The sequence below is a fragment of the Sus scrofa genome, chromosome 9, assembly GCF_054392235.1.
Source record: "Sus scrofa isolate SSC_HxYL_T2T_F1_AM1 chromosome 9, Sscrofa_HxYL_maternal_Yorkshire_Landrace_v2.0, whole genome shotgun sequence".
Lineage (NCBI taxonomy): Eukaryota > Metazoa > Chordata > Mammalia > Artiodactyla > Suidae > Sus > Sus scrofa.
The window spans coordinates 24965202-24992733 of NC_139391.1; the positions used below are offsets into that span (position 1 = coordinate 24965202).

General features: G+C 41.9%; 1 protein-coding gene across 7 annotated transcripts in view; it reads left to right on the forward strand.

Annotated features, from left to right (window-relative positions):
- The window catches only part of FAT3 (FAT atypical cadherin 3), a 706846-nt gene that overhangs the window by 142189 nt on the left and 537125 nt on the right, over positions 1-27532 (forward strand). For all 7 annotated transcript variants that reach the window (XM_084975652.1, XM_084975655.1, XM_084975649.1 and 4 more), the window contains exon 2: positions 1927-5232. In XM_084975652.1, coding sequence (XP_084831778.1) covers positions 1944-5232 — 3289 coding nt within the window. In that variant the 5' untranslated portion in view covers positions 1927-1943. The remainder of the gene's footprint in view (positions 1-1926; positions 5233-27532) is intronic.

Sequence of the window (27532 nt, forward strand, 5' to 3'; positions counted from 1 at the left end):
CTGTGCTATCTACTATGTCCTTGTTGGTTATATATTTTATACATAGTAGTATGTATATGTTAATCCCAAACTCCTAATTTATCCCCCTCCTCATTCCTTTTTGGTAACCTTAAGTTTATTTTCTGTGGCTGCAGGTCTATTTCTGTTTTGTAAATAATTTCATTTGTATCATATTTCAGATTCTGCACATGAGCGCTGTTATATTTGTCTTTATCATATATTTGTTATATGATAGTTGGTTTACTTCACTTAGTATGATAATCTCAGTGTCCATCTATGTTGCTGCAAATGGCATTATTTAATTCATTTTTTACAGCTGAGTTTTATATATATACACACACCACATTTTCTTTAGTCATTGATCTGTCGATGGACATTTAGGTTGCTTCCCTCTCTTGGCTGTTATGAACAGTGCTGCAGTGAACACTGGGGTGGCGTGTATATTTTCAAATTAAGAGCTTTCATCGTTTCTGGATATATGCCTTTTTTGAGAAACATCCGTCTTGTTTTCCATGGTGGTTGTACCAATTTACATTCCCAGCTACAGTGTAGGAGGGTTCCCTTTTCTCCACACTCTGTTTAGCATTTATTATTTGTAGACCTTTTGGTGATAGCCATTTTTAACCAGAGTAAGTGATACGTCATTGTGGGCTTGATTTGCATTCCTCTAATAATTTGCAATGTTGAGCATTTTTCATGTGCTGGTTTGACATCTGTATATATTCTTCAGGGAAATGTCTGTTTAGGAGTTCCCTTCGTGGCTCAGCAGTTAACGAACCCGACTAGGATCCATGAAGATGTGGGTTTGATCCCTGGCCTCACTCAGTGGGTTAAGGATCCAGTGTTGCTGTGAGCTGCGGTGTAGGTCATAGATGTGGCTCAGATCCTGTGTTGTTGTGGCTGTGGTGTAGGCCAGCAGCTGTAGCTCTGATTCGACCCCTAGTCTGGGAACTTCCGTATGCCACAGGTGTGGCCCTGAAAAAGGAAAACAAACAAACACACAAAAAACAACAAAAATACAGTCTATTTAGATATCCTGCCCATTTTTTGGATTGGATTCTTTGTTATATAATGTTTTATTCATCCTCATGGTATTATATTATGCATAAATCTTGATCAACTTAAAATTCAACCCAGCAGAAGATAGTAACATCTATAATACATTTCTTTAAAGATCATGAATGTAAAAGTAATTACAAAACCATTGATAAACAAAGTTAACTGAAGAAATACTAGAAAATGCAAAGATACCTCCCAAGCCCACAACACGGTTAATTCATTTTAAAAGTCAAACTGCCGTTATATATATTATATGTATAACATATATATAAATGTTTAAGTAACAATAGAATCATCTCACATGTACAGTTTTATGATTTTTTTCACTCAGCATTGTATCTTACTGTATCTGAAAATACACATCTTTTTATCATTATTTGTAATGGCTGCATTGTATTTCATTCTATGAATTGTGTCACACATTAATCACTTCTCTATTGATGGCCAATTAATATATTCTCAATTTTTTGTATTTTATACCGTACTGTCAGTGTACAGTTGTCTAATTATGTCCCTAGCCTAATTGCCAAAAGTTAATTTAATGTTAGAGGTAAATGCTCTTTTTAAGGTTTCCAGTACATATTTCTAAGTTGACCTTCAGGAGGCAAGAAATCCTCTACCAAGGAACAATCCCATCAGCGGTGTAAAAGAGTCATTAAAAAATTGAACAAGATCAGTTTAAATCGTAGCGATTTTGAATTCCTTGTGATATAGCAGTGGTGAAGGTTCTAGTCTTTTCCTTGCATTGATGTTTTAGTAAAATGATTTTATGATACATTTTTTAAAAAGCACTGTTTCGTAACAGTTATTTCTTGTTCCTGCTCCCACATTCCTCTGGGTTAACTTCTTCTCTTTTTTCCCCTCCAGGATGGAAGTATGATGTGATGGATATAACTATGGGATACTGTGTGGGTACACGGCCTCCCTCTTGCCTCATCCTCCTGCTTCTCAAGCTGTTGGCCACTGTCTCCCAGGGGCTGCCGGGGTCTGGACCCCTCGGTTTCCACTTCACGCATTCCATTTATAATGCTACCGTGTATGAGAACTCGGCAGCAAGGACCTACGTCAACAGCCAGAGCAGAATGGGCATCACCTTGATAGATCTGTCCTGGGAAATTAAATACAGAATCGTGTCTGGAGACGAGGAAGGCTTTTTCAAAGCCGAAGAAGTCATCATTGCAGATTTCTGTTTTCTCAGGATAAGAACTAAAGGTGGCAATTCTGCCATATTGAATAGGGAAATTCAGGACAATTATTTATTGATAGTAAAGGGTTCTGTCAGAGGAGAGGATTTGGAAGCATGGACCAAAGTGAATATACAGGTTTTAGATATGAATGATCTGAGACCCTTATTTTCACCCACCACCTACTCCGTTACCATCGCAGAAAGCACACCTTTAAGGACTAGCGTCGCCCAGGTGACGGCAACAGATGCTGATATCGGTTCCAACGGAGAGTTCTACTACTACTTTAAAAACAAAGTGGATCTCTTTTCAGTTCACCCCACGAGTGGTGTCATCTCTTTAAGTGGACGATTAAATTACGATGAAAAGAATAGGTATGATCTGGAGATTTTGGCTGTGGACCGAGGGATGAAGCTTTATGGAAACAATGGCGTGAGCAGCACGGCCAAGCTTTATGTTCACGTTGAACGTATAAACGAGCACGCCCCCACCCTCCATGTGGTCACTCACATTCCCTTTTCCCTGGACACAGAACCCGTGTATGCAGTGGTGACCGTTGATGACCTCGATGAGGGGGCCAATGGAGAGATTGAGTCTGTTTCCATTGTGGCGGGGGATCCTTTAGATCAGTTCTTCCTGGCCAAGGAAGGAAAGTGGATGAACGAGTACAGGATTAAGGAGAAAAAGCAGGTGGACTGGGAGAGCTTTCCCTATGGCTACAATCTCACTCTTCAAGCCAAAGACAAGGGGTCCCCGCAGAAATTTTCAGCCGCCAAGGTAGTCCACATTGCCAACCCCAAGAGAGACTTCGTCCCAGTTAAATTTGAAAAAGAAACATACGAGGTCAGCATTAGTGAATTTTCCCCTCCTGGTGTCATGGTTGCTATAGTAAAATTAAGTCCTGAACCTCTAGACGTGGAATACAAATTGTCCCCTGGCGCGGATGCACAGTACTTCAAAATTAATCCTCGGTCAGGTCTGATTGTCACAGCACAGCCACTGAATACCATAAAGAAGGAGGTTTATAAATTGGGGGTGACAAATAAGGAAGGAGATTTAAAAGCACAAGTCACCATCGGCATAGAAGATGCGAACGACCACACCCCAGAATTTCAGCAGCCCCTGTATGATGCTTTTGTGAATGAAAGTGTTCCAGTGGGAACAAGCGTTCTGACCGTTTCAGCGTCTGATAAAGATAAAGGAGAGAATGGGTACATCACCTACAGTATTGCCAGCCTGAATTTGTTGCCATTTGCCATTAACCAGTTTACCGGTGTTATTAGCACAACTGAAGAGCTGGATTTTGAATCCTCTCCAGAAACGTACAGGTTCATCGTCCGAGCCTCTGACTGGGGTTCGCCATACCGCCATGAAAGCGAGGTCAATGTCACTATTCGAATAGGGAATGTCAATGACAACAGTCCTCTCTTTGAAAAAGTGGGTTGCCAGGGAGTGATTTCATATGACTTTCCTGTTGGGGGTCATATCACAGCTGTCTCCGCCATCGATATCGATGAACTTGAACTTGTAAAGTACAAAATCATCTCTGGCAATGAACTTGGTTTCTTTTATTTAAACCCGGACTCTGGCGTCTTGCAGCTTAAAAAGTCGCTGATGAACTCGGGCATTAAAAATGGAAATTTTGCCCTCAGGATTACAGCCACCGACGGGGAGCATTTTGCAGACCCGATGTCCGTTAACATTTCAGTCCTGCATGGGAAGGTGTCTTCAAAGAGCTTCAGTTGCCGAGAAACACGTGTGGCTCAGAAACTGGCGGAGAAACTGCTCATAAAGGCAAAAGCGAACGGGAAGCTGAATCTGGAAGATGGATTTCTTGACTTTTATTCAGTTAATAGGCAAGGACCACATTTTGACAAGTCCTTTCCTTCTGATGTGGCTGTGAAGGAGGATCTGCCAGTTGGTGCTAACATCCTGAAGATTAAAGCCTATGATGCTGACTCTGGCTTCAATGGGAAGGTGCTATTTACAATATCTGATGGGAATACGGATAGTTGTTTTAATATCGATATGGAGACCGGGCAGCTTAAAGTCCTTATGCCCATGGATCGGGAGCACAGAGACCTCTATCTCCTTAATATCACCATCTATGACTTAGGGAATCCTCAGAGGTCCTCATGGAGGTTGCTCACCATCAACGTGGAGGATGCGAATGACAATAGCCCCGTTTTTCTTCAAGACAGTTACTCAGTTACCATTCTTGAAAGTTCAAGTATTGGTACTGAGATCATTCAAGTGGAAGCCAGAGACAAAGACTTGGGTTCTAATGGTGAAGTGACCTACTCCGTCTTGACAGACACACAGCAGTTTGCCATCAACAGCTCCACTGGAATCGTTTATGTAGCTGACCAATTGGATCGGGAATCCAAAGCAAACTACTCTTTAAAAATAGAAGCCAGGGACAAGGCAGAAAGTGGCCAGCAGCTGTTTTCAGTGGTCACCCTGGAGGTTTTCTTGGATGACGTCAATGACTGCTCCCCAGCTTTCATTCCCAGTAGCTATAGCGTGAAGGTTCTGGAAGATCTCCCCGTTGGCACTGTCATTGCTTGGCTGGAGACCCACGATCCAGATCTTGGGCTTGGGGGCCAAGTACGCTATTCTTTGGTCAATGATTATAACGGCAGATTTGAAATAGATAAAGCCAGTGGCGCCATCCGCTTGAGCAAAGAGCTCGACTATGAAAAGCAGCAGTTCTATAACCTCACAGTTCGGGCCAAGGACAAAGGGAGGCCTGTCTCTCTGTCATCCGTCTCCTTTGTGGAGGTGGAAGTGGTGGATGTCAACGAAAACCTCCATACTCCCTATTTCCCAGACTTTGCTGTGGTTGGATCTGTAAAAGAAAACTCACGGATTGGAACCAGCGTGCTGCAGGTGACTGCCCATGACGAGGACTCCGGGAGGGATGGAGAGATCCAGTACTCCATCAGGGATGGGAGCGGTCTCGGCAGGTTCAACATAGATGACGAGAGTGGTAAGTTTCATATTCCGTGCCAGACGTGTTGTTTCACTTCTCGTGGTTCGTCCTCGTTTCAAAGGGGAAGGGCTATTCTTGGACCCAAATGGAATGACAGAGGAGGTTGCCTTTGGTGCAGAGCAGATGCGAAGGCATCGATTTGTAAGGAGACCTGTTTATACAGGTATAGCCGGGGTTTTCACTGGGAGTCCCTGGTTTTTGTTTTTCTTGTTCAGCACTGCTGTCACCAGATTATCTTTTGATAAATGTAAATAATTGTCACCTCTGTTGCGTGCACTCCTGACCTTCACTAAATTAAGGGCCCCGATAAAGTAAATTGCATTTGAATTGGCTCTAAACAAGAAGTGTGAAATGGATTTTCAAATGAATCTTATACAGCGGTGGTCTTTCCCTTTACAGTAAGGCTTCGCTGAAGTGATGTTGCATTAGTTGCTTGGTCTCTAGTGTTTCATGAGCACATCTGGCCCTTGAATGACAGGCATTTTTACTGCCTTGGTCCCATTAATACATGGAGGCATCTTTCTTGATAGAGTAGAAGGGGCAAGGTGTGGATTTTATGTATAAAAAATGATTTTAAGGTTTTTATCTGCAAGGATTTACCTTTTACATGGGAAAAAAATTGCCCCAATATGTTTGGTGTCCTCTGTCTGTTTACTTTTACTCCATCATAGATACAGATACAGATTTTAGTTCTGTTCTTGTTCTTGTCATTGTTCGTCTTCAGATATACACCTGCCTGGACACAGGCATGTGTGTGAGTTCGTTGAGTAGCAGAGTGTCTTTTGCTCGTCTTCTCTAGACTGTAGACCTCCCAAGATAGGGGCTGTATCCTCTCTATTCCTGTGTGAGTGGTACTTTTAGCACTTTACAGTTTGGGGGGCACCTTTGTACCCAGTCAATCATTTTCTACAACCCTCACAGGATGTTTTGTTCTCAATATGGATGATGGTGATTAAAAACTGGTAGTGGAACGTGTCATCAGAGGGATACAAGTTGCACATCAGTAATAGTATAAAAAGGATTTGAGAAATTATGTTAAATATTGGATCTGAGCTGCAACACTGTATGCACCATCGCAAATTGAAATGGTAGTTTTTTGTATATATAAGCTCTATTCATGGGCAGTGTACATGGTAAAATCGTTGTCCACAGCCATGTGAAGAAGGTAAATGTCAAGAAAACTGGATTCCGATTTAACCATATGCTCTGTCTTATTATATATGAGTTGTCATTTGATTAGAATATATTTTTACCTTTGAAGTACAAAATGAGAAAGGAAAAGAATTAACCTTTAGTGAGTGTCTATTGTGTGCTCATACTGTACCGTTGATAATAATGCTTGCATTGAGTCCTTGCAATGGGCCATACACTCTGCGAAGGGCTTCATAGTTGGATCTTATTCTTCCAACCACCCCATGACAACTAATAATTATCAACTTATGAACTGATGTTCAGGGGAGATGCGTAACTTGGAGCCTTGTTTCAGATTTAACTCTTGAGTAACTGCAGCATACCATGCCCTTGCCCATCTAAAGACAAGTATGGGCTCATTTGCATGTTCCTACCTATATGCAAATTTGTCGTTGATCCAAAATCAAGCAATAAAGTGTTAAAGGAGTTTCAAAGTTCTTACAACCCTGGGTTCATTGACTTGTGGAACTGGTTATTAATCACCTTCCTTTTTCCTGGCGATCCCGTTGCTCCTGTGGCTCTCTAGTGAGGGAAGCTTACCTGTGGGGCTCACTCAGGTTGACTTGAGTAGGTAGGTCAACAGAAAGGTGTCAGGCTGAATCTGTCAGCCCCTTGCAACCTAGATGACTACATCAAGTCACGATGAGTTGTTTTTATTAGCACATTTCATCTTGGTGTACCTGATACAGGGATGAGCAGGAGCAATTTGGTGGAAGGGGCCTAGATTTTCCTTGTTTGTATTGTGCTATTTGGTTTCTTCTCATCTTTGGTGTGTTTTTCAGAAAACGTGTCTGTAGTCATCTGATGATATAGCTGCTTTATAATTTTTTTATAACTATGTTATTTTTGAAGTATAGTTGATTTACAATGTTGTGTTAGTCTCAGATGTACCCCAAAGTGATTCAGTTATAAATATACACATTATATGTATATTATTTTTCAGATAATTTTCCATTATAGGTTAGCACAAGATAGTCAATATAGTTCCCTGTACTATCCAGGAAGTCCTTGTTGTTTCCATATTTTATATGTAGTAGTGAGTATGTGTTAATCCCAAACTCTTATTAATTTGTCCTGGCCCCGTCTCCTTTGGCAACCATGTTTGTTTTCTATGTTTGTGAATCTGCTTCTGTTTCATAAGTTGATTTGTCCTTTTTTTTTAGATTCCATGTATAAGTGATATAATGTGATATTTATCTTTGTCTGACTTATTTCAATGAGCATGACAACCTCTAGTCCAACCATGTTGCTGCAGATGGGATTATTTCATTCTTTTTTATGGCTCCTTTGTGTGTGTGTGTGTGTGTGTGTGTGTGTGTGTGTGTGTGTACACCACATTGTCTTTATCCATTCATCTGTCTATGGATACTTAGGTTGCTTCCTTGCCTAGGCTATTGTAAACAGTGCTGCTATGACCATTGAGGTGCCCTTGTGTCTTTTAGAATCAGTGTTTTCAATCTAAGAGTTTCATCTGTTTTCCTTCTGTTGAGAAAATGACTCACCATTTTGCATTTGTTCCCTTAGACGCTGGATTGTATAAAAGAAATTTTACCATGGATGACAATAATGACACTTTCCTTTTGACATTGCTTTGTGACTTAAAAATCTCTTCTGTTAGGGCATTAACTCCTCTGGGTTAAAGGGTAGTTAAGTGCATTTTGTTAAGTCACATACCCATTAGCAGCTATCAATGGATCCAGAACCATCTCTCCTCAATTCTATCTCAGAACGCTTTTCTTTGCATTCATAACATGTTTCTGATTTACTTTCCTAGAGCATTGTTTATTTTTGAAACTATAGTGACTATTTCTTCCCCCCTTTTTATTTCATTTTATTTGCATCTTTTAGAAAGTAAAACTATGTTTTTTTCCTCTGTATTATGGAAAAAAAGGTTTGGATTTGATGTTGAAATTTGTTTGAAGATTGAAATTCCATATGGTAATATTCTTAACAACTTTCCTTCCCGCTCACTTCTTGTAGATTTTAACATCCAAACCCAAGAAGCTGATGAGGAATGATTGCCTGGACTTGAACCAGAAGGGAGCTAGGGTTGAGGTTAGACTTTTGGCACATGTCTGCCTAATAAGAGAAGCCATCACCATGGTGCTGCTGGGTCTGCACTACTGTTGAACAATCAATCAGCTCTTTGCCTCCAAGTGCTAAAGATCAAGGCTTGAGCTGCTGGCAGAATGAATGGCTGTTTAGCCCTGCAGCTGTTACTGGGTCTCAAGTCCAAACTCTGTTGTTTCATTTCACCCCTTGGCATAAAACAGCCTAAACTTGTTTGGTTTTTTGGTCTTTTAAGAACCTTTAAGTCAGCCACTGAAAGTAAAGTAATGGTTTGCATTGTTTAATGGATCTCAAACTTATGCATGCGCAGGAATCAGCTAGAGAGCTTGTTAGCAGCGTAGATCCCCAGGCCTGATTCCCAAAGATTCTGATTCAGTTGACCTGGAGTTGGAGCCCAGGAATCTTCATTTAAGCACTCCAAGTAGGCCTTCTGTGTATGGTTCACGGAATTTACCTGGGCTCCTTAGAATGTGTCAACCAGACTTTATCTTTTCTGTAAAGTCCTTTTTCCTTATTCTTTTGAAAGGAAGGGAATAGAACTCACATATTAGATAAATTTCTTTTCTAGTCAGGTTTTACAATCCAAATAAATCTTCTATTATTCATTAGTGGTGATAGTTTCCTGAATGCCTTCCCGATGGATCAAAAATCTATTTCTGTGCTTCAGTTACTGCAATGCTTCTGTTTTGTGAAAGAGCATATGCTGGGATTAGTTGATCCATTTAGTAGTTTTATGATCTTGACTTTTTTGGAGCTCAGTGAACAAAACCATACCATTGAAATTCTTTACCATGCACGAGTACTTAATAAATGTTTAATAACATTGGCACAGTAAATGGATTAACTGGGGGCCCCTCAGCTACCATGGAGTTGATCACAATTTAAATGACCCGTCTGGAAGATTCATTTTAATCTTTGTTTTCCTCCACAAAGAATGCATTCTTATTCTTTGACATAACAGGAATTCATATTCTTGACTATTCAGAAGTTTCGGAAGATTTAGAAAGAGCCCATTGTATGTTTTAAATTGTGGTTTTCTATTCGTTTCTTTTGTAAGCAGCACACTTGAGCAATGGCTTCACTGTTTGCTTTACCTGGAGTTAAAGACATATTTAATCTGGATATAGTGTTTCCAGTTCAGCACATTAATCATGGATAATTAGGAAGATATTTTACCATCCATTATTACTAATTATATTATCAAGCATACTCGATTTATCAAGTGCCCATTGTGTGCTAAGCACTTTATACTTCCTAGTCCTCACTGTAACTCAGCAAGTTATGGTTCAGGGCCAGGCATCTGGGAGTTGTCAGATCTGGGAATTGGCACTCTAGTGCACTAGACTCCAAATCTCATGTTAGTCCCCTTCTTTTCACTCCCGTGTGCCACATTAACCTTGCTAAGCATGTGTATTCATCAGATTTTTCTGTATCACTGCTGCCTAACAAGCACTCACCAAACTTCAGTGGCTTATCAAAGCACATTTTTCTTTTTCTTTCTCCTACGTCAACAATTGAAGCTGTTGCAGGCTATAGATTGAATTATGATCCGTTCTACATGCCTTTCCCCCTCCAGGACCCAGGCCGAAGAGAGTACTCACTCTTTGCGATGTCATATTTTCAATGTCAGGTCAGGAGTGCGAGAGGGTGGATGGAAGGTTGCTGTGCCTCTGAAAGTCTCTGCTCAAAACTGGCTCACATTCCATTGGCCAAAGAGGGTCTTGGGATCAAGTTCATTATTGATGTGGGGCAGAGAGGAATCCTCTTACAGAGGGAGGGAGGAGAGGGAGGAAGAGTAATGGATAATTTACTGAATAATAACAGAGGCTGATATAGCATAGGACAGCTCTCACTATTGTCTTTGTAATCTAGTGTTAACCGGACACTGCCTTTGTGGAAGGCACTGGGCCAGGCAGTGGTGACACAGAGAGCAGCAGGTGTCAGACTGGGCCTTCTGTGGTGGGACATTTCCCCATGTCTGAGCTGTCAGAATGCTGCTGCAGGCCATGATGCCAGGGCGATGGTAGCAGTGGTTCACATTTCCCTGGTACTGTCTGTGTGCCAAGGTCTGTGCAAAATGCTTTATTCACGTGATCTCCTTTATTCAGGCCATGAAGTAAGAACAGTTGTTTTCTGTCTCTACACATCTACTCTTTTTAAATGTATTTATTATTTTTAAAACTTGTATTGGAGTGTAGTTGAGTTATAATGTTGTTTTAATTTAGATGTACAGCAAAGTGCATCAGTTATAGATCAATCGATAGATAGATAAAGATAGATAGATAGATAGATAGATAGATAGATATCTCCATGTTTTTTTCCCATACAGGTTATTACAGAATATTGAGTAGAGTTCCCTATGCTTTACAGCAGGTCCTTGTTAGTTATCTATTTGTATATCGTAGTGTGTATATGTTAATCCCAGCTTCCTAATTTATCCCTCCAAGCAGTGTTTCCCCTCTGTTAACCGTAAGTTTGATTTTGAAATTTTTGAGTCTTTTTCTGTTTTGAAAGACCTTTTGTATAATTTTTATTAGAATTCATCTATTAGTGATCTTATATATTTGTATTTCTCTGACGTTGCTTGCTTAGTATGGTAATTTCTAGGTCCATTCATTTTGTTGCAAATGTCATTATTTCACTGTTTTTATAGCTGAGTAATATTCCATCATATATACGTGTACACACACACACACACACACACATAGACACACACACATATGGATCTCCCATCTTCTTTATCTATTCATCTGTTGATAGACATTTAGGTTGCTTCCATGTCTTGGCTATTGTAAACAGTGCTTCTATGGAACATTGGGGTGCATGTATCTTTTTGAATTATGGTTTTCTCTGATTATACGCCTAGGAATGGGATTGCTGGATCATATGGTAGTTCTATATTTAGTTTTTTAAGGAACCTTCATATTGTTCTCTATAGTGGTTGCACCAATTTACATCCCACCAATAGAGTAGGGGGGTTCCTTTTTTCTTCATAGTTTCTCCAGCATTTATTGTTTATAGACTTTTTTTATGATGGCCATTCTGACTGATGTGAGATGATAATTCATTGTAGTTTTGAGTTGCGTTTCTCTAATAATTAGTGATACTGAGCATCGTTTCATGACATCTAGTCTTTTAAGAGAAAGAGCTTGCTTGCACAATGCATAGGCATTTGTATTTACCTTGCTTTAAATGAGGCTCCAAGCAGTATTTCTGCAATTTATGTGAATATAGAATGCTCTCTTTATTCCATATGTTCTGATAGATCCAGCAGAGGCTCAGGAGACCTGATATGTACTTGGATTCAAATAGACACATAGGTAGTTCCTGTTGTGGCTCAGCAGGTTAAGAACCTGACTAGCATCCATGAGGATGCAGGTTTGATACCTGGACTTGCTCAGTAGGTTAACGATCCAGCATTGCCATGAGCCGTGTCGTAGGTCTCAGATGCAGCTCAGATCCCGTGTTACTGTGGCTGTGGTGTAGACTGGCAGCTACAGCTCCAATTCAACCCCTAGCCTGGGAACTTCCATGTGTCATGGGTGCGGCCCTAAGAAAGACAAAAAAAAAAAAAAAAAAAAAAAAAAGACACGGATTCTTAACCTACTGAGCAAGGCCAGGGATCGAACCTGCATCCTCGTGGATCCTAGGCAGGTTCGTTATCACTGAGCCAGGATAGGAACTCCTTGCATCATCTTTTTAAACGTCCCTAAACTCTTCCTACACCCGCAGTAGTCTGCTTGTTAAATGCTTTCAACGACCTAGTTTGGATGTCTTATGTTTTCTGCCAGGACCCCAGGGATAAAATATTTTTTTCTTACATAAATATTTCTAAAATAGATTTTAAGTTTAAACATATTTCTAAGGCTGATGTTTTCCAGCAGGCCCTATTAACTATAGTTTCGGTAATGTTCTGTGTGTTGGCTCAGTCCATTGGAGGCCTGGTGAAAACAGTAGAGAGATAATAATTATCCCATGCTTTTGTTTCACAGGGAAAGAAAGGGAAATCAGGACTCTGTCTCCCCATCGAGCTTATGCTTTCTCCATCTTTCCTATGATGGGAAGACAGATGTTACTTTGCCGAAGACCCTGTCCCACCAAACGCAGGAAGTAGAGGGTTTGGCTGGATGGTGTGGGACCAGGATCTCTGAATCTCTCCAGCACTGTGGCGCTCTGCTTGCTCTTCTGCAGGGAGAAGGGCTCATTTCAACCGGTGGCCAGGGAAAGAATAAAGACATATAGCTATATGGCTTTTACTCATTTAGTTCAATTGACGAACTGTTCACTAGCAGCCATTCTGTGTCAAATACTCTCTCTGCAGCCTCTAAGTGTAAGATAGTCAAGAGAGGGTAAACGAAAACCAAGAAGGTGAAAATTTGTGTTTTTAGCAATTCGAGGAGCTTTTTGTCATTGCAGAAATCCGATGTCCCAACCCAGATATTTAAAGAGGAGGGGGAGTTCCCGTCCTTGCGCGGCGAAAATGAATCCGACGGGGAACCATGAGGTTGCCCATTCGATCCCTGGCCTCGCTCAGTGGGTTAAGGATCCGACATTGCCATGAGCCGTGGTGTAGGTTGCAGACTAGGCTCAGATCCCGCGTTGCTGTGGCTCTGGCGTAGGCCGGCGGCTACAGCTCCAATTGGACCCCTAGCCTGGGAACCTCCATATGCCGCTGGTGTGGCCCTAGAAAAAGCTAAATAAATAAATAAAATAAAATAAAATAAAAATAAAGAGGTGGGTAATTTCCATACAATCGTATTTCTTGAGTAATGTCATAAAATATAAACATCCCTTTTCTGATATCCAGAGGCACCAGAGATCACATCTTATCATATGGATGCCTGCTAATCTATTCAGCTTTTTTTTCCCCAGACATGGCTGATCAACTCTCTTTTTGACAAGTTTAGGAGTAAGACAGATACTACTCAATGGCTGTGGTGCAATTCGTGTTGATTCTAGACTAAGTGGTGTTCCCCGTCCCCATTCTTTTTTCAAAATAATATTTTCATTTCCACCCATCTAGGTCAAAAGAGACGCACTGAATTTTGGCTCAAGTTTACTCTTGGGACCAGAAAAAGCAAAGGAGAGAAATGAAGTTATGATCAAGTGATACAAGAAACTTTTCTTGGCTCTGGATTTTTAAGCTTCACTCTAGACTCTTTGATCATGATTATTTGAGAGAAATAGAATATTCCCCAGAGGAGCTATGAACACGCTACAGTGTTTAGCTGAACATAGTAGTTGCCATGTAAATCAGGTGGGAAAGAGGATAGAAGCTTCTGGAAAATAATGAACAGCAAGTTTTCATTACTCTTTTCAGCAAGTGGCCTTCTTCTTGACCTCTTCGTAACTGCTCGCTGAAGGCAATTTAGATTTTAATAGGGAACTGTTGGTTCAAATCTGTAATTATGCGTGCATTGTGTATCAAGTTTGAGCCGCCCTTGTCCCTGTGTAACTAGTCAATGATAAACATAAAGACCACCACAAAAAGCAAATCCAAGTGGAGGGACTCGCCACCAACCTGGAAACTTGTGTGGTCTTTTCTCTGAAATGTCTTTTCCTTTTGTATTTAATCATAGAAATTTCCAGTGGCTTACCTGGCGCTTGATATCAGGTCATGGTTTCCCCAGTCCCAAATGATGCAGAATTATATTTGCTCCTTCAATTAACAAAGGATGACATTCAGAGGCGCCCCATAAGCCGAGGTGGCAAAAATGATCCAATGATTGCTGCGTGTATCAGTGGCTCTCCAGAAGGCAGTGGGATAAATGTATTTCCTTCCATGACTCTGGATAGCTTGTATCTCATTTCAGTCCTCTACAAATATATTCTTTCTAGGTGTTTTATATGCATATTGCAGGATACTTTCATTTATCATTGCATTGGGAAGAATTATCGAGTTTAATAAATATTTATGCGATGCTACTACATTCACAGTGTTTCATTGAAAAGAAAATGAAAATGAAAATGGGCTGTAGTCTGTATTTTAGCTTGCCAGTTTTTATGAAAGCATGTTTTATCGACAGGCAGCATCTACAAAGAGTGGTGTGTAAGATTCAATTCAATTTCTATTAAATTCTGGGCACTGGTATACCAATTATTGCATATAATAGGACTCCTCAAATTTTCCCATTGGCCGTTAGAGGATTTAGTGGCTCCTCCAGGGCCACTCTTTGTGATTAAATTCATAGATTTTCATTTGCATAGCATAGTTACTATTCTGGTTGCTTTTAAAAAGCAGTATGTTGGTGAGAATACTACTGAGTCAAATAATATATTGAATACAAAATGTCCTGAGTCAACAAGTGAATAAAATTTGAAGGAATTAAGATAAAAATTGAAGTACAGGAGTTCCCGTTGTCGTTTGATGGTTAGCGAACCCGAGTAGCATCCATGAGGACGCAGGTTTGATCCCTGGCCTTGCTCAGTGGGTTAAGGATCTGGCACTGCCGTGAGCTGTGGTGTCGGTCGCAGACAAGGATCTGATCTGGCATTGCTGTGGCTGTGGCGTAGGCCGGCAGTTACAGCTCCAGTTGGACCCCAGCCTGAAAACCTCCATATGCTGTAGGTGTGGCCCTAAAAGGACAAAAAAAAATTGAGGTACACACACCTGTAAGCACACACACACACAGATATTATGGTAAAAACAGAAAGGCTTTGTGGGTTAGCCCTAAGATCTATAAAATGGAGCTTTGACCATTTTCAGTTTTTTCTCTACTTGCTTCCTTAAAAGTCTGTCTCTTCTCTCATTGCTTCTCTGCTCCCTTTTTTCCCCGTCGGCCTCCACCTCCTCCTTCTCTCACTGCCACATTCCAAGTACAGAGATTCCCTGTAGCGACCGTGCTTTCCCCTGAAGGGGATGCATAGATGATTAAGTCAAGGACGAACCATAGAGACAGAGAAGCATGTAATTGCGAACCATGTGATACATAAGTGACACAGCGTAAGTGAGTGCCGTGTGCTGGCCATTCATCATGTTCATTGTGGCCTTAGCATCGCCCTTTGGCATCGTGGGATGATTTTTACAAATTCCAATTGGAGACAAGACAGTCTGAGAGATAACTAGAGCATTAAAGTCAGTTGATGATGATATATAAGCAAGGCTTAATTGTCAAGGAATGCACAACCCCAGAAATGGATTCAGGTTTTGTGAGGCTTGAGGCGCATACAATTTCGGACGCTCGCTTTGAGAAAAAGCATAAAAAGTATGGCTTCATTGTTTGGGAGGAGGGAAGAAATCACAGTACCCCACGGGTTTGAAAGTCAACAAACACAAATATCACCAAGCTCAGAAAAATATAATATTCAGTTGATTAAATACCCGGCACACCTTTATTTAATTATTTATTTTTGGCCATGCCTGTGGCATTGAGGAGGTTCCTGGGCTAGGGATCGAACCTGAGCCACAGCAGTGACAAGACCAGATTCTTAACCCGCTGAGCCACTGGGGAACTCCTGATGCACCTTTCTAATACTTTTCTCTCTTGTGTTTTTTGGGTTGCATTTTTGGTTTGATTGCTTCTTGGAGGATAATAATCTTATAATCGTTCCTATAAAAAGTGCAGAAAGATTATTTCATTTTCCTCCGGTGTGGTTGGTTAAAATTTGTTTTTTATTGAGAGTTTAGAAATGTGTCTTTCAAGTCGCAGCTCGTTATCGACAGTGCTATGTATGTTTTCTCCAGTGGTTTCAGAGTTGAAAAAGATTTCTATCGAGGTTCTTTCTCACATGAGCAGTTAGCGATCTACTTGCTGTGAATAACAACAGACTGCTACAGGTCTGTGCTCTGTAAACCAAAAAACTCTAGTAATTTCCCTTTCTGAGAATCTAATCAGCCAAAGGGGGAAAAAAAAATCATGGTGCCCTTATCATTTGTATGCTGCCTTCCAGAAGCAAACTTTGATTTTGACTGTCTAGGCAAGAACCGGATCTTCCAATTACAAGTTCACATGTCAGTGATTGGGGAAATTTCTACAGGCCAGCTTCTGGCTCTGAACATTTTGTGCCTAGTTTCTCCTCCCTCAAGGCCATACTTCTGTCGCTGGCCACCAGAGGATATGGTTATGTGGTGGCACAAGTTCTGGCCCTTCATGTTCATGCTAGAATGTTGGTGTCTCCGTACAGTAGGTCGTAGAAGTGTTTTTGGAAGGCATTGCTACACTGGACAGCTAATAACAGTTCGTCTGCACACGGAATTAAGGGCGAACCGAGTAAATATACATACGAGTAAATGCAAACTTCATGTGTCCTCAGCTCATTCTTCCGTAGATGCCTACTCATGCCTACAACCTCTGTACCTGGCGATGCAGGATATAACAGGAGAAGCTGAGGGGAAGATGAAGTTTTCAGTTATTTTGGTTTGCAAAATTGATACAGATGTCTAACCACGTGACCCATTCCTGGGATCCTCCTGGGACTTGGAAGCTTTTGCCTTAATAGCTTCATGTTACATCTGCATCTGCCTGGCAGTGTTCCTAAAGGGACATTTTTCTGAAAGAAGTCTTCAAGGTCATTGGAGGGGGGGGACAGAGTGGGGCCAGGCCACGGAGGCTAGTTCTGATTTGTAGAGTGGTAACATCCAGACCAGGTTAAGGGTTTTGGTCACTCTCATGTGTTATCGAACCAACAGACAACACAGTGCCAAGGATGTAAAAATCAAGATTGCCTGTGAGTGGATCCCTAGGGACCTCAAGGAGATGCCCTGGAAGTGGTGTGGCCAAGGCAACACTTGAAGAGTAAAAAGTCTTGCACGTTCAAGAGGTACAGAGTCTTGAGCTGACTGCCTTTTCTGAGGGGTTGGCTGATGAGAGAATTGCTTCGGTCCTTGGGCTCCCTCTCTTTTCTAACACCTCTTTGGAAATTCACTAGGAAGAATACACCAGGATCTGGAAGCCAAGGAAAAGGGCTTTTGAGAGCTGTCTTATTAATGACTGTCACGAAGTCACTCAGTTCTTTTTCTTTGACTCATTATCTGTATCCTAAAAGCATGACCTTGGCGTTTCCCCAAAGTCATCAGGCATTTCACTTAACCATAATTTTCACATAATCCTTAAAATGCTTTGGATGATCTTATTATTACTATGATATCGTGCCTTTCAGTTAAACATCTCACAAGCAGTCATTTCCATCTCCATGGGCTGCTGACACTGGTAGGATGGGAGCTTTGATAAAGCCCCATTATTGTTAAGCATCAACAACGAGGAGTTCCTGCCACAGCCCAGCGGGTTAAGAATCCGACCGCAGTAGCTTGGGTCACTGAGGCGGTTCGGTTTGATCCCCAGCTGGGTGCAGTGGGTTCAAAGCTCTGACGCGACAGCATCTGTGGTATAGGTCGTAGCTGTGGCTCAGATTCATTCCCTGGCCTAGGAATTTCCATACAACATGGGTGCAGCATTAAAAAAAAAAAAAAAAAAAAAAGGCCATGAGGTCAGCTTTGATAGGGAATTCCATGCAGGAGATAATGATGACATACTCGAGCTATTATGAGGCCCTGAGATCATGACGGAGGCTGTGGTGCTTCCACCGTCAAAGATTTTCTTCCATGTGTGTTGATCCCCTGCTCTCATGCATATCATGCCTTTCTCCCCAAACCCGGGTAGAGTTATGTGTTTCTTTCTCACACCTTGAGGATACTTCTGAAGAAATATCTACTGTGACATTAAACTAAATGAGCCTTGAACTGAAAACATAATGACTGAATTTTGGATAACAATTTCATAAGACATTACGCTGGTTGCTAAACGTGCAGGCATAGTCTTTCTGTCAGCAGTCAGGTAGTTTTTGTTTGTTTGTTTATTTGTTGTTTGTTTTTTCTTGTTGAATTTTTTTTTTTAGGGCCATATCCTGTGGCATAGGGAAGTTCCCAGACCAGGGGTCAAATTGGAGCTGCAGCTTCTGGCCTATACCACAGTCATAGCCATGCAGAATCCGAGCCATGTCTGCAATCTACACCACAGCTCACGGCAACACCAGATCCTTAACCCACTGAACAAGGCCAGGGATTGAGCCCTTGACCTCATGGATACTGTATCAGGTTCTTAACCCTCTGAGCCACAGTGGGAACTCCTGGTGGTTTTATCCTGGAAGGCAAATAATCAGAATTGGAGTGAGCTATGATGAGTTGCATTTATGGTCCCTAAATTCCTTTATTTCACAACTAGGGCTGTGTAAGGCACTCAAGCAAAGTCAGAATTCTCTAGCCCACGGTCGTAGAACATGAATGAAAAATGTATAATTAGCTAACTTGGAACTTGATGATTGGGTAGAATATGCTCAAGACCCAGAGTGTAAATAAAAATCGCTGGTCAGAGCCTTCTACGTAATTTTGAAGGCGTTTAAAAAAGTTGTTCTGATGTATATAAACTCTTGCATCTTCATCTCGACCTGACTTACTTTTACTTTGCACCGAATTCTAGTAAGCTCAACTTCTCGACATACAATCCTATAGAAATTTAGAAATTGCAGAGCAGAGAGAGTGCTGTAAGTGGGCAGGCTAACCGCAAGGAGGAATAACCCTGCTAACCAGACAGCAAGAGAAATAAGTGGCTGAACCCCGTGCCTGTGTTAGTCTGTGCCAGGTATGAACAAGTCTTAACTCCTTTACTCGTGACAGGCATTCTCTGACGCAGGTGCTCTGATTAAACCACATCGATGGATGAGGAAACACAAGCTTGATTTGAAATTCCTCGTCCAAGGTTCCACACCTTGTGGTAGAGATGGGATTTAAATGAGGCAGGCCAGCCCCAGGCCGAGCTCTTAAGCACCACACTTCAGACACTTTCTGGATCAGCAGCCCGAAGGATCTCCTTAAGGGCTGACCCACCAGGAGCGCATCCCTTCCTTCCCACTCTGTATAATAGCTCATCATTACGATGACGTTTCTTGATCACGGTGGAAGCCCCGGTTCCCTAGAAAACAGAGCCCAGGGCAAAAGTTACAGTACAGGCTAACCCCAGGGGAACCAGAATGAGGGAAACAAATGGAAGCCTGGCCTGAAGGAAGGGAGCCCCAATATAAACTGGGATGTGATTAAATGGGTCACAGCTTTACCGCAAACCCAGCCTGTTTCTCCATCACCCAGCCTGTCCCTAGGGAGGCCACATAGACCCACTGCATCTTGAGCCATTTGGCCTGGAGTTGGGAGGAAGGGTAAGTGCTTTTGCTCTTGGCTCTTTCCTGTTTTTGATCTCTTATGGGTCAGATCCTCACCCTGGGGCATTGATGCCCCAGCTCTTCAGGGTTGTGTTGGATGTGCTTGGGTGGCTGGTGGGGAAGCCAGTGCTTGGGGTCAGCCTTCCTGGGTTACAGTCTCTCTTACCATCCAGTCCTGGGGGAAAGGGAGGGGCTGGGGGGCTTCTCCCAGGAAGCTGGTGGTGAGTTGAGGCTTGGGGAGGCCGGTGGAACGGTCTGGGCTAAGCGGATCTGGGCAGTGCACAAACTGGGTCTGGGCAGAGAGTCACCCCGTTAGGGAGAGCCTTTACATCAAAACAAACACATAAAACCTAAGCAAAGCGAAACGCAACCTGTAAAATTACGATACCCATCTGAGCAGATGCTCAACTGCTTAGAAAACTCAATTACACAAAATGACACATTTCCCAAAGGCCCTGTTTCTTGGGGCCCCGGGCTGCTTGGAACTGCATAGGAAGAAGTGCCAGGATGTTGTGTTCTTTGATGGATGTGGACAAAACCTCTCTTTAACACCCCTCCTTTCTTGTGGGGGCATCGGACATGAGTGTTGTTTTAGCAGATGCTCACGCATGTGAACTCAGAGGCTAGAAACGCAGAGGGAGGGAGAGGAGAGATTGGAGATGGAGAGTTTTCATTCCTTGTCACCGTATAATCATCTCTGTATCCTCGTTATAGGCACCGCCATGGAGCACTTACTGGGGAGTTGCTCTGCGGAGTGTTTTACGTACTTGAACGCATGCAGTCCTCGCATAAACTTGTGGGCAGGGACCCTTGTGACCCCGGATTTATGGGTGTGGGAACCAAAGTGTAGAAAAGTTAAGTAAGTTGCTTGCGTTCACCAAGCTTATAAGTGGCAGAGCCAAGGCTTCAACTCAGATCATCTAAATCCGCAGCCCCTGCTCTCATCCTGACCACACTCCACTCCTGGATCTTGCATGTTTGGGTCTTCTTAGAAAAATGTCTCCCCCAACCCGAGGCATCCCATTTTCTCATGTGCCTTTATTGCTAGGACCTTAAAGGAAATATCTGAAATATTCAATAAGGTACTATAATGTGCACTGCATATTATAGCATGTACTGTATAACACTATATGGTACCAATACTGTATATACAAGGACTAGCATGTGTATTCATGTGCTCAGAGCTGTGTCGATGATTCAGAAGATGCTTTGGATGTCTTAGGTTAGATTTATTACTGAGATGTGGCGTTACCGACTTGGCCACATGCAGCTACCACCTTTTACCAGAATGACTGATGCCAGAGCTGACTGTGTGGGCACTTTACATTTGCGAGGATTCTGGGTGAGCATCCTGTATTAGTATTTCACATTCTGTTGTGTACTGACCTAAAAACATCATCCCTCACATTTGAAGCCAAGATGAAAGCACCCTTTTTTTTTTTTAATCATAGGCTCAATTTTTAGTCACAGAACTGTTTAAATGAAATCATTAGCATATGCAAACACTCCTTTTCCCAAAGTGGTTTTCTCCTCTGCAATTATTATGTTGTTTGGGGGTAAGATAAATAAGCCCAACATTAAAACACTACACATGAAAATGAGAAACAGTAGCATTGTCATTATAAAATATTAGGGAGCTGTGAAAAGCAGAAACACACACAAGCCATCCTCCTGTGGCCCTCAGTGCTGGTGAAACACAGTGACGGCTGTCCCCAGCCTGGTCCTCTGGCTTTCCTGGGTGAACACTGGGCTGTTGAAAACTCTTTGCTGGAACTGGCTGGCCAAGCTGCTAGTGCGGGCAGGTGGGAGAGGCTTCTGCCTTTGTTATGATCAAACCAGGGCAGTTTCTCCAGTCGAGAGGCCAAATGTCCAGCCTTTAGTCAAAATCAAATCATCTGCTTCGTCTAGTACCAGTTCTGGTTTCCAGTGAGGAAGCCACCAAAGTGGGGGACACGAAGGTGGGGGTGGGGCGAAGAGTTAATCATGCTGGGGACCCCAGATGCCCAGTTAACATGAAGATCCTGGTACCCAGGTTTGAGTTAGATGGGCTTATTCTACTCAAAATTTCAAGATTTCTCTCTGTTGCAGGGGAATAGTTCCTGGTCGGCACTTGGGATTCTTAATAAAGATGTTAGAAACAGCAGCCCTGCTGTGTTTGGGCTTCTCACAGGAAGCCAAATAAAGATCAGAAGTTCTCTGTCCCTCTCAAATGGATCCCAGCATCTCTCACTTTGGGTAATGCGTGTATTTTTGTTCACTGGTGTGTTTCTTGTTATTGTTTTCCGCCTTTTAGTGTTTGTGAATTGCTCAGATTTGGCAAATCTTGACCAGGCCTAGGAAGCCCAAATAATTATAGTAAGAAATGCAGAAAACACGGAGCAGGAGGATCCAAGATTTCCCTAAGTAAGCAAATATAGCCTAAGAGCTCATGGGTGGAAATTGCTTTTTATTTAATGAGTCACTTTTAATGGAAGGCAATGATTATGTCCAGGTCATAAATACAGAGTAAATTCCCTTCAGTGGACATTAAAAAGATGGACTTGAAATTGCAATCAGCTTTAAAGGCTTAAGAAGATTGAGATACAAATTCTCAAACCTATACGTTCAGTATGCTTATCAGTATAAAGAAATGAGTGAAACCCAGCAAGAGCTCATGCATAGGAACAAATGCTCCTGACCACCATCTGCAGTTGAATACAGCAACCTGAACAACATGTTAACGGTATAATGACAAAGAGTTTTAAAAGTACTGTTGCATGTCGCCTCTCATTTTATTGTTACAGGCACCCTGTGAGTTATTATTCTCTCTCCATTTCGCAAATGAGAAAAATGAGGTACAGGGAGCTTTGGTGACTTGCCCAAATACTTCATCTTTCCAGCAGATCATATTGCCTCTTCTTGTGTTTATGAATGTGTAATTTTTAGGACTAACAATTTGAACCATCTATCTTCAAAGTTTAATTATATTTTTCTTCCAGGAACATCAACCAGCCATGGGAGTTATTGCTGGTGGTTAAACTTAATAGTTTATGCAGGATAATTTTTGAAAGTCCAACCGTGCCCCGTATTTACCTAGGAAATAAAAACTATTGTCTGGGCCTGTAAAATCGTACCTAGACTTTGTATTCTATATCCTGACTGTATTAAGATGCTCTTCAGCTGCCTAGAAGGCAAGTGATAAAACTTTACCAAAACTTATTCACTTATTCCAGCTGATGTTGAAACTACCAGGGTATCAAACTGCCTGTTTCCAGCTAACTCTGTGAGATCAGCTGGTTTTGTTGGAATCACAGGCATGTCCAAGATTTGGGCATATGGGCCTAGTCTCAACTACACCCATCGTCTTGGTTCAGCATCAGCTGTGCATTTGTTTTATTCTTTCTGCTTGATGGTAAGCTCCTGGAAGACAGGGTTTGGTTCTTTTGTTTTCTTTCTCTCTTTCTTTCCCTTTCTTTCTTTCTTTCCCTTTCTTTCTTTCTTTCTTTCTTTCTTTCTTTCTTTCTTTCTTTCTTTCTTTCTTTCTCTTTTAATTGAAGTAGAATTGAAAACATTGCACCAGTTTCAAGTGTACAGCACTGATTTAGTTATATATACATATATATTTCAGATTATTTTCCATTATAGGTTATTACAAGATATTGAATATAGTTCCGTGTTAAGCAGTAAATTCTTGTTGCTCATCTATTTTACGTATAATAGTTTGTATTTGTTCATCTTGTACTCTTAGTTTATCCCTTCCCCTTTTCCCTTTGGTAACCATAAGCTTGTTTTCTCTTTTGGGGAGTCTGTTTCTGTTTTGTCTATCCTTTGTATTATTTTTTAGATTCAACATGTTGTTGATACCATATTTGTCTTTCTCTGCCTGACTTCACTTAGTGTGATAATCTCTAGGCCCACCTATGTTGCTGCACATGACAATATTTCTTTTTCTCTGAGGGAGTAATATTCACACACACACACACACACACACACACACACACGATACTCAGCTGGCCAATAAGGACATGAAAAAATGCTCAGAATTGCTGATTATTATAGAAATGCAAGTCAAACCCACAATAGGGTATCACCTCACACCAATCAGAATGGCCATCATCAAAAAATATACAAATAATAATAAACACTGGAGAGGCTATAGGGAAAAGGGAACCCTCCTACACTGTTGGTCAGAATGTAAATTGATGCAACTACTATGGGAAACAGAATGGAAGTTCCTCAAAAACCAATAATAAAGCTGCCATGTGGTCCAGCAAACATACTCCTTAGTATATGTCCAGGAAAGACAGAAACTCTAATTCAAAAAGATATATGGACCCCAATTATCATAGCAGCACTGTTTACAAAAGCCAAGACATGGGACCAACCCAAGTGCCCATCAACAGACGATTGATTTAAAAAGATGTGGTGGAGTTCCCGTCGTGCCTCAGCAGAAATGAATCTGACCAGTATCCATGAGAATGCAGGTTTGATCCCTGGCCTCGCTCAGTGGGTTAAGGATTCGGCATTGCCGTGAACTGTGGCGTAGTTTACATATGTTGCTGTGGCTACAGTTCGGATTTGACTCCTACCCTAGGAACCTCCATATGCCTTGGGTGAAGCCCTAAAAAGACAAAAAAATAAAAAAGATGTGGCATATATATATATATATATATATATATATATATGATTTCTTTATGTACCATTGTGTCCTGTGCCTTGCCCAACCAGAGCTTGCCATCTAATCACTGCCGAGTAGGAATTTTGGGAAGGAAGAGGCTGGTGGTGTACATGCAATAGCAGCTCTGTGTTTCTCTCATTCCTTCCAAAGGTTGGATTAGATGAAGAAGCCATGTTTTCTGTCCATCAGCTTCACGTTTGGGCATGTGGAGATTTGTCCCAGTACCTTTTTTTCCCTCTCTGGTTTAATACTTTGAATAACCAACATGTGTGTAGCTAAAGGAAATTGAGTCATGGATGATCTACAAAGAGCTTCCCTGCAAATACTGGAGTTTATATCTTATTTTTTTTTTCCTCCTGCCATTGAAAGTGTAGACAAAAATAATGATACTAGCTTACATTTTATAATAACTTGCCTTTTTAATAATTTTCACTGTGTCTCATTGACCCCAGTAGGGCTTTTAGCTAGTATTTATGTTTCTCCCTAATATTTCTAATATTTCTGTTTCTCCCTGCTGAAACAGAGCCAACAAAGTGTGCACAGAGCTGTCCATCACTTTGTTATAAATGCCATCCTCTCAGGTTTCCAGTCCTTTCTTCTCACCTGGCTCGTTCTTGTAATGTGTTTAATGCTCTCTTGGATCATTCTTAGGCTGAATCTTTATATTTCTGTTATCTGGAGGACTTTATCCTTTATGCAATTCTTTTATTACCTTTCTTCTCTCTCCCCCCACTTTTTTTTTTCACTAAAGCCACATAAACCTATTATTGGTAACTTCAGCCCACCAAGCCCCTCCACGACCCTCTCTCCTTCCCAGGTGCTGCTGCCTCATGCCCAGGGTGGAACTTTGGGTTCATTTCAGGCAGTGATTTTTATATAAGACTTTTCATACTCTTTCCACTGTGCCAAGAGCCTCCAGTTTTACTACTCAAAGGTGTTTGTTGTTTTTATTTTTTTAATATCTTCATCCTCAGTTTCTACTTTATATGCATTGACTTCTTTGGGTGTTTCTTTGCCAAAGTACTTTACTGTTTTTCCCAGTTAGATCTTTGGCTCTGTCACCTCCCTGCCACCTCCCATCCATATGGTTTCTGTCAACAACAGTTTTTCAGACTCGTTTAAAAATATTCTGTCTTTTCCTTCATTCCATCTTCTTCTTCAGTTGGAATTATTGTATTTTTATTCTTGGGAAAGCATAGTTTCAAGCTTACTCCACAACTAATTTTGTGCTATACACTAAAGGAGCTATTTTATATACCACACCCTGTCAGGATTCCTTATGTATTTATTGTAGCCTTCTTCACTCCAAAAGGAATGTAATGGGCATGACTGGTACCCAGTAGGACTTGTCCACATATCTTCAGGCATTCGTAAATTTGAAACAAAAAACAATTCAATTAGTAAACATCTCTGTATGTACCAAGCCATGGCTTCTTTTATCCCTGGCAGATAGCACACACTACTTTTGACAGGGCTCCTCTATTTCATGGGGCCAGGAATGGTCCCCCCAAGCAGAAAAATCAGCTCTTTTGTGCATACCAGGCATGTCTAAGGCTATTTGGTGGTCACCCAGACCCAGGCAGATTATTCTGTTTTTGCCTCTACCAAGGTCACTTTGCTAGATTATAGATGAGAAAACAGCCTGACACTTTGGCCTGGGACAGTTCATTTTCTTGTAGCTGGGAGACGCTTGGGAACAAATGAGGGAAAGGTTTTCAGGTCAGTCTTTGGCTTTGGCTTCCTTATCTGTTCGTACTCAGGGCCGGAATCTTCTCATATGTCATCCAAAACATCCTAGGTCCTAGAAAAAAAAAATCAAAGATTTTGCATTTGGATGTGAACTTCATGTATGTTCAGAATTGCCAAAATAACTAGAAAGGGATCTTTGGGGCAGAAGAATGTGGACTGAAGTTCTGTCTGTTTGAGGGAGGAAGACGATCAACAAGGAATCAGAGTAAACTCTGAAAGAGGGATGTTGCCCACTGGGGCTGTGGGGTTGGGTCGGTTGAAGGCCAGCTTAGGGGGCTGCTTAGGTCATCACTGGAAGAACATTTGGAGGAAGTAACCGGGAGAGACAAGAATGATAGTGCTGTTGGGATGAGGTTGGGTTGGAATCCCATCCCGTAATCAGATCCGTGTGTGTGTGTGTGTGTGTGTGTGTGTGTGTGTGTGTGTGTGTGTGTGTGAATATACAAGGAAGCCAGGAACAAAATGGCACATGTGAGGTTTTGTTCTCAAGATAATTGGTGTTAAATTTTTTAACAAGGATTGTATGTGGGGAAGGTTTACTTTGAAACCAAATGTAAATACAGCTGTCAGAAAAAGTGAGTGGCTCTTCAAAATTCCCTTTTGAGGCTGACCATTGACCCTCACTGTGCCTCTTGCTAATGCCTGGAGTGGACAGTTTGGACCTGATACTGGGACATTCCACTTGCTCTGTGGCCTCAGCATTTTGTGGTTCTGCGTGGCCCCCATCACTCACTTCCAGCCAGACGAGGCTGTCTACTTTTACTGGTAACTGTCATTCTAGAACTCTTTCTTTTCTTCTTTCTGGAGCACCTCAAAAACCATGTTGGTTGTGTTCTGTTATGTGAGGGGGTGTCCCTGTGACCTTCACAGCCACGGTGGGAGGCTTAGTCATCCCCACTTCAGGGAGAAGGTGACACAGCAGAACTGAGCTGTCATAGAGCAGAGGCAAAACCCTTATCCCTTCACCCCTAAGCCAACTCCCTCTTGGTGACATGTCAGTCTTGGTTTTGGCTAGCATTCCTCTACAGGTTGGGAAAGATATGGAATTGCATTTCCACTGGTGGGTGCCAGCATCTAGACGCCCACTCCACGCTCCCATGCCCCCAGATGCTCAGGGGAGGATCTCCGGAGGGGAATCTGGGAACTTGCCTGGTTTTGTTTTTGTTTTAGTGACATGAAATTCACATCACATAAAATTGGCCATTTTATTATTTATTTATTGTGGTCTTTTGAGGGCCACCCCCACAGCATGTGGAAGATATGGAAGTTCCCAGGCGAGGGGTCGAATCCAAACTGCAGCTGCCAGCCTACACCTCAGCCACAGCAACGCGGGATTCAAGCCGCGTCTGCAACCTACACCACAGCTCACGGCAACGCCGGATCCTTAACCCACTGAGCAAGGCCAGGGATCAAAGCTGCATCCTCATGGATACCAGTTGGGTTTGTTACCGCTGAGCCCCAATGGGAACTCCAGAATTT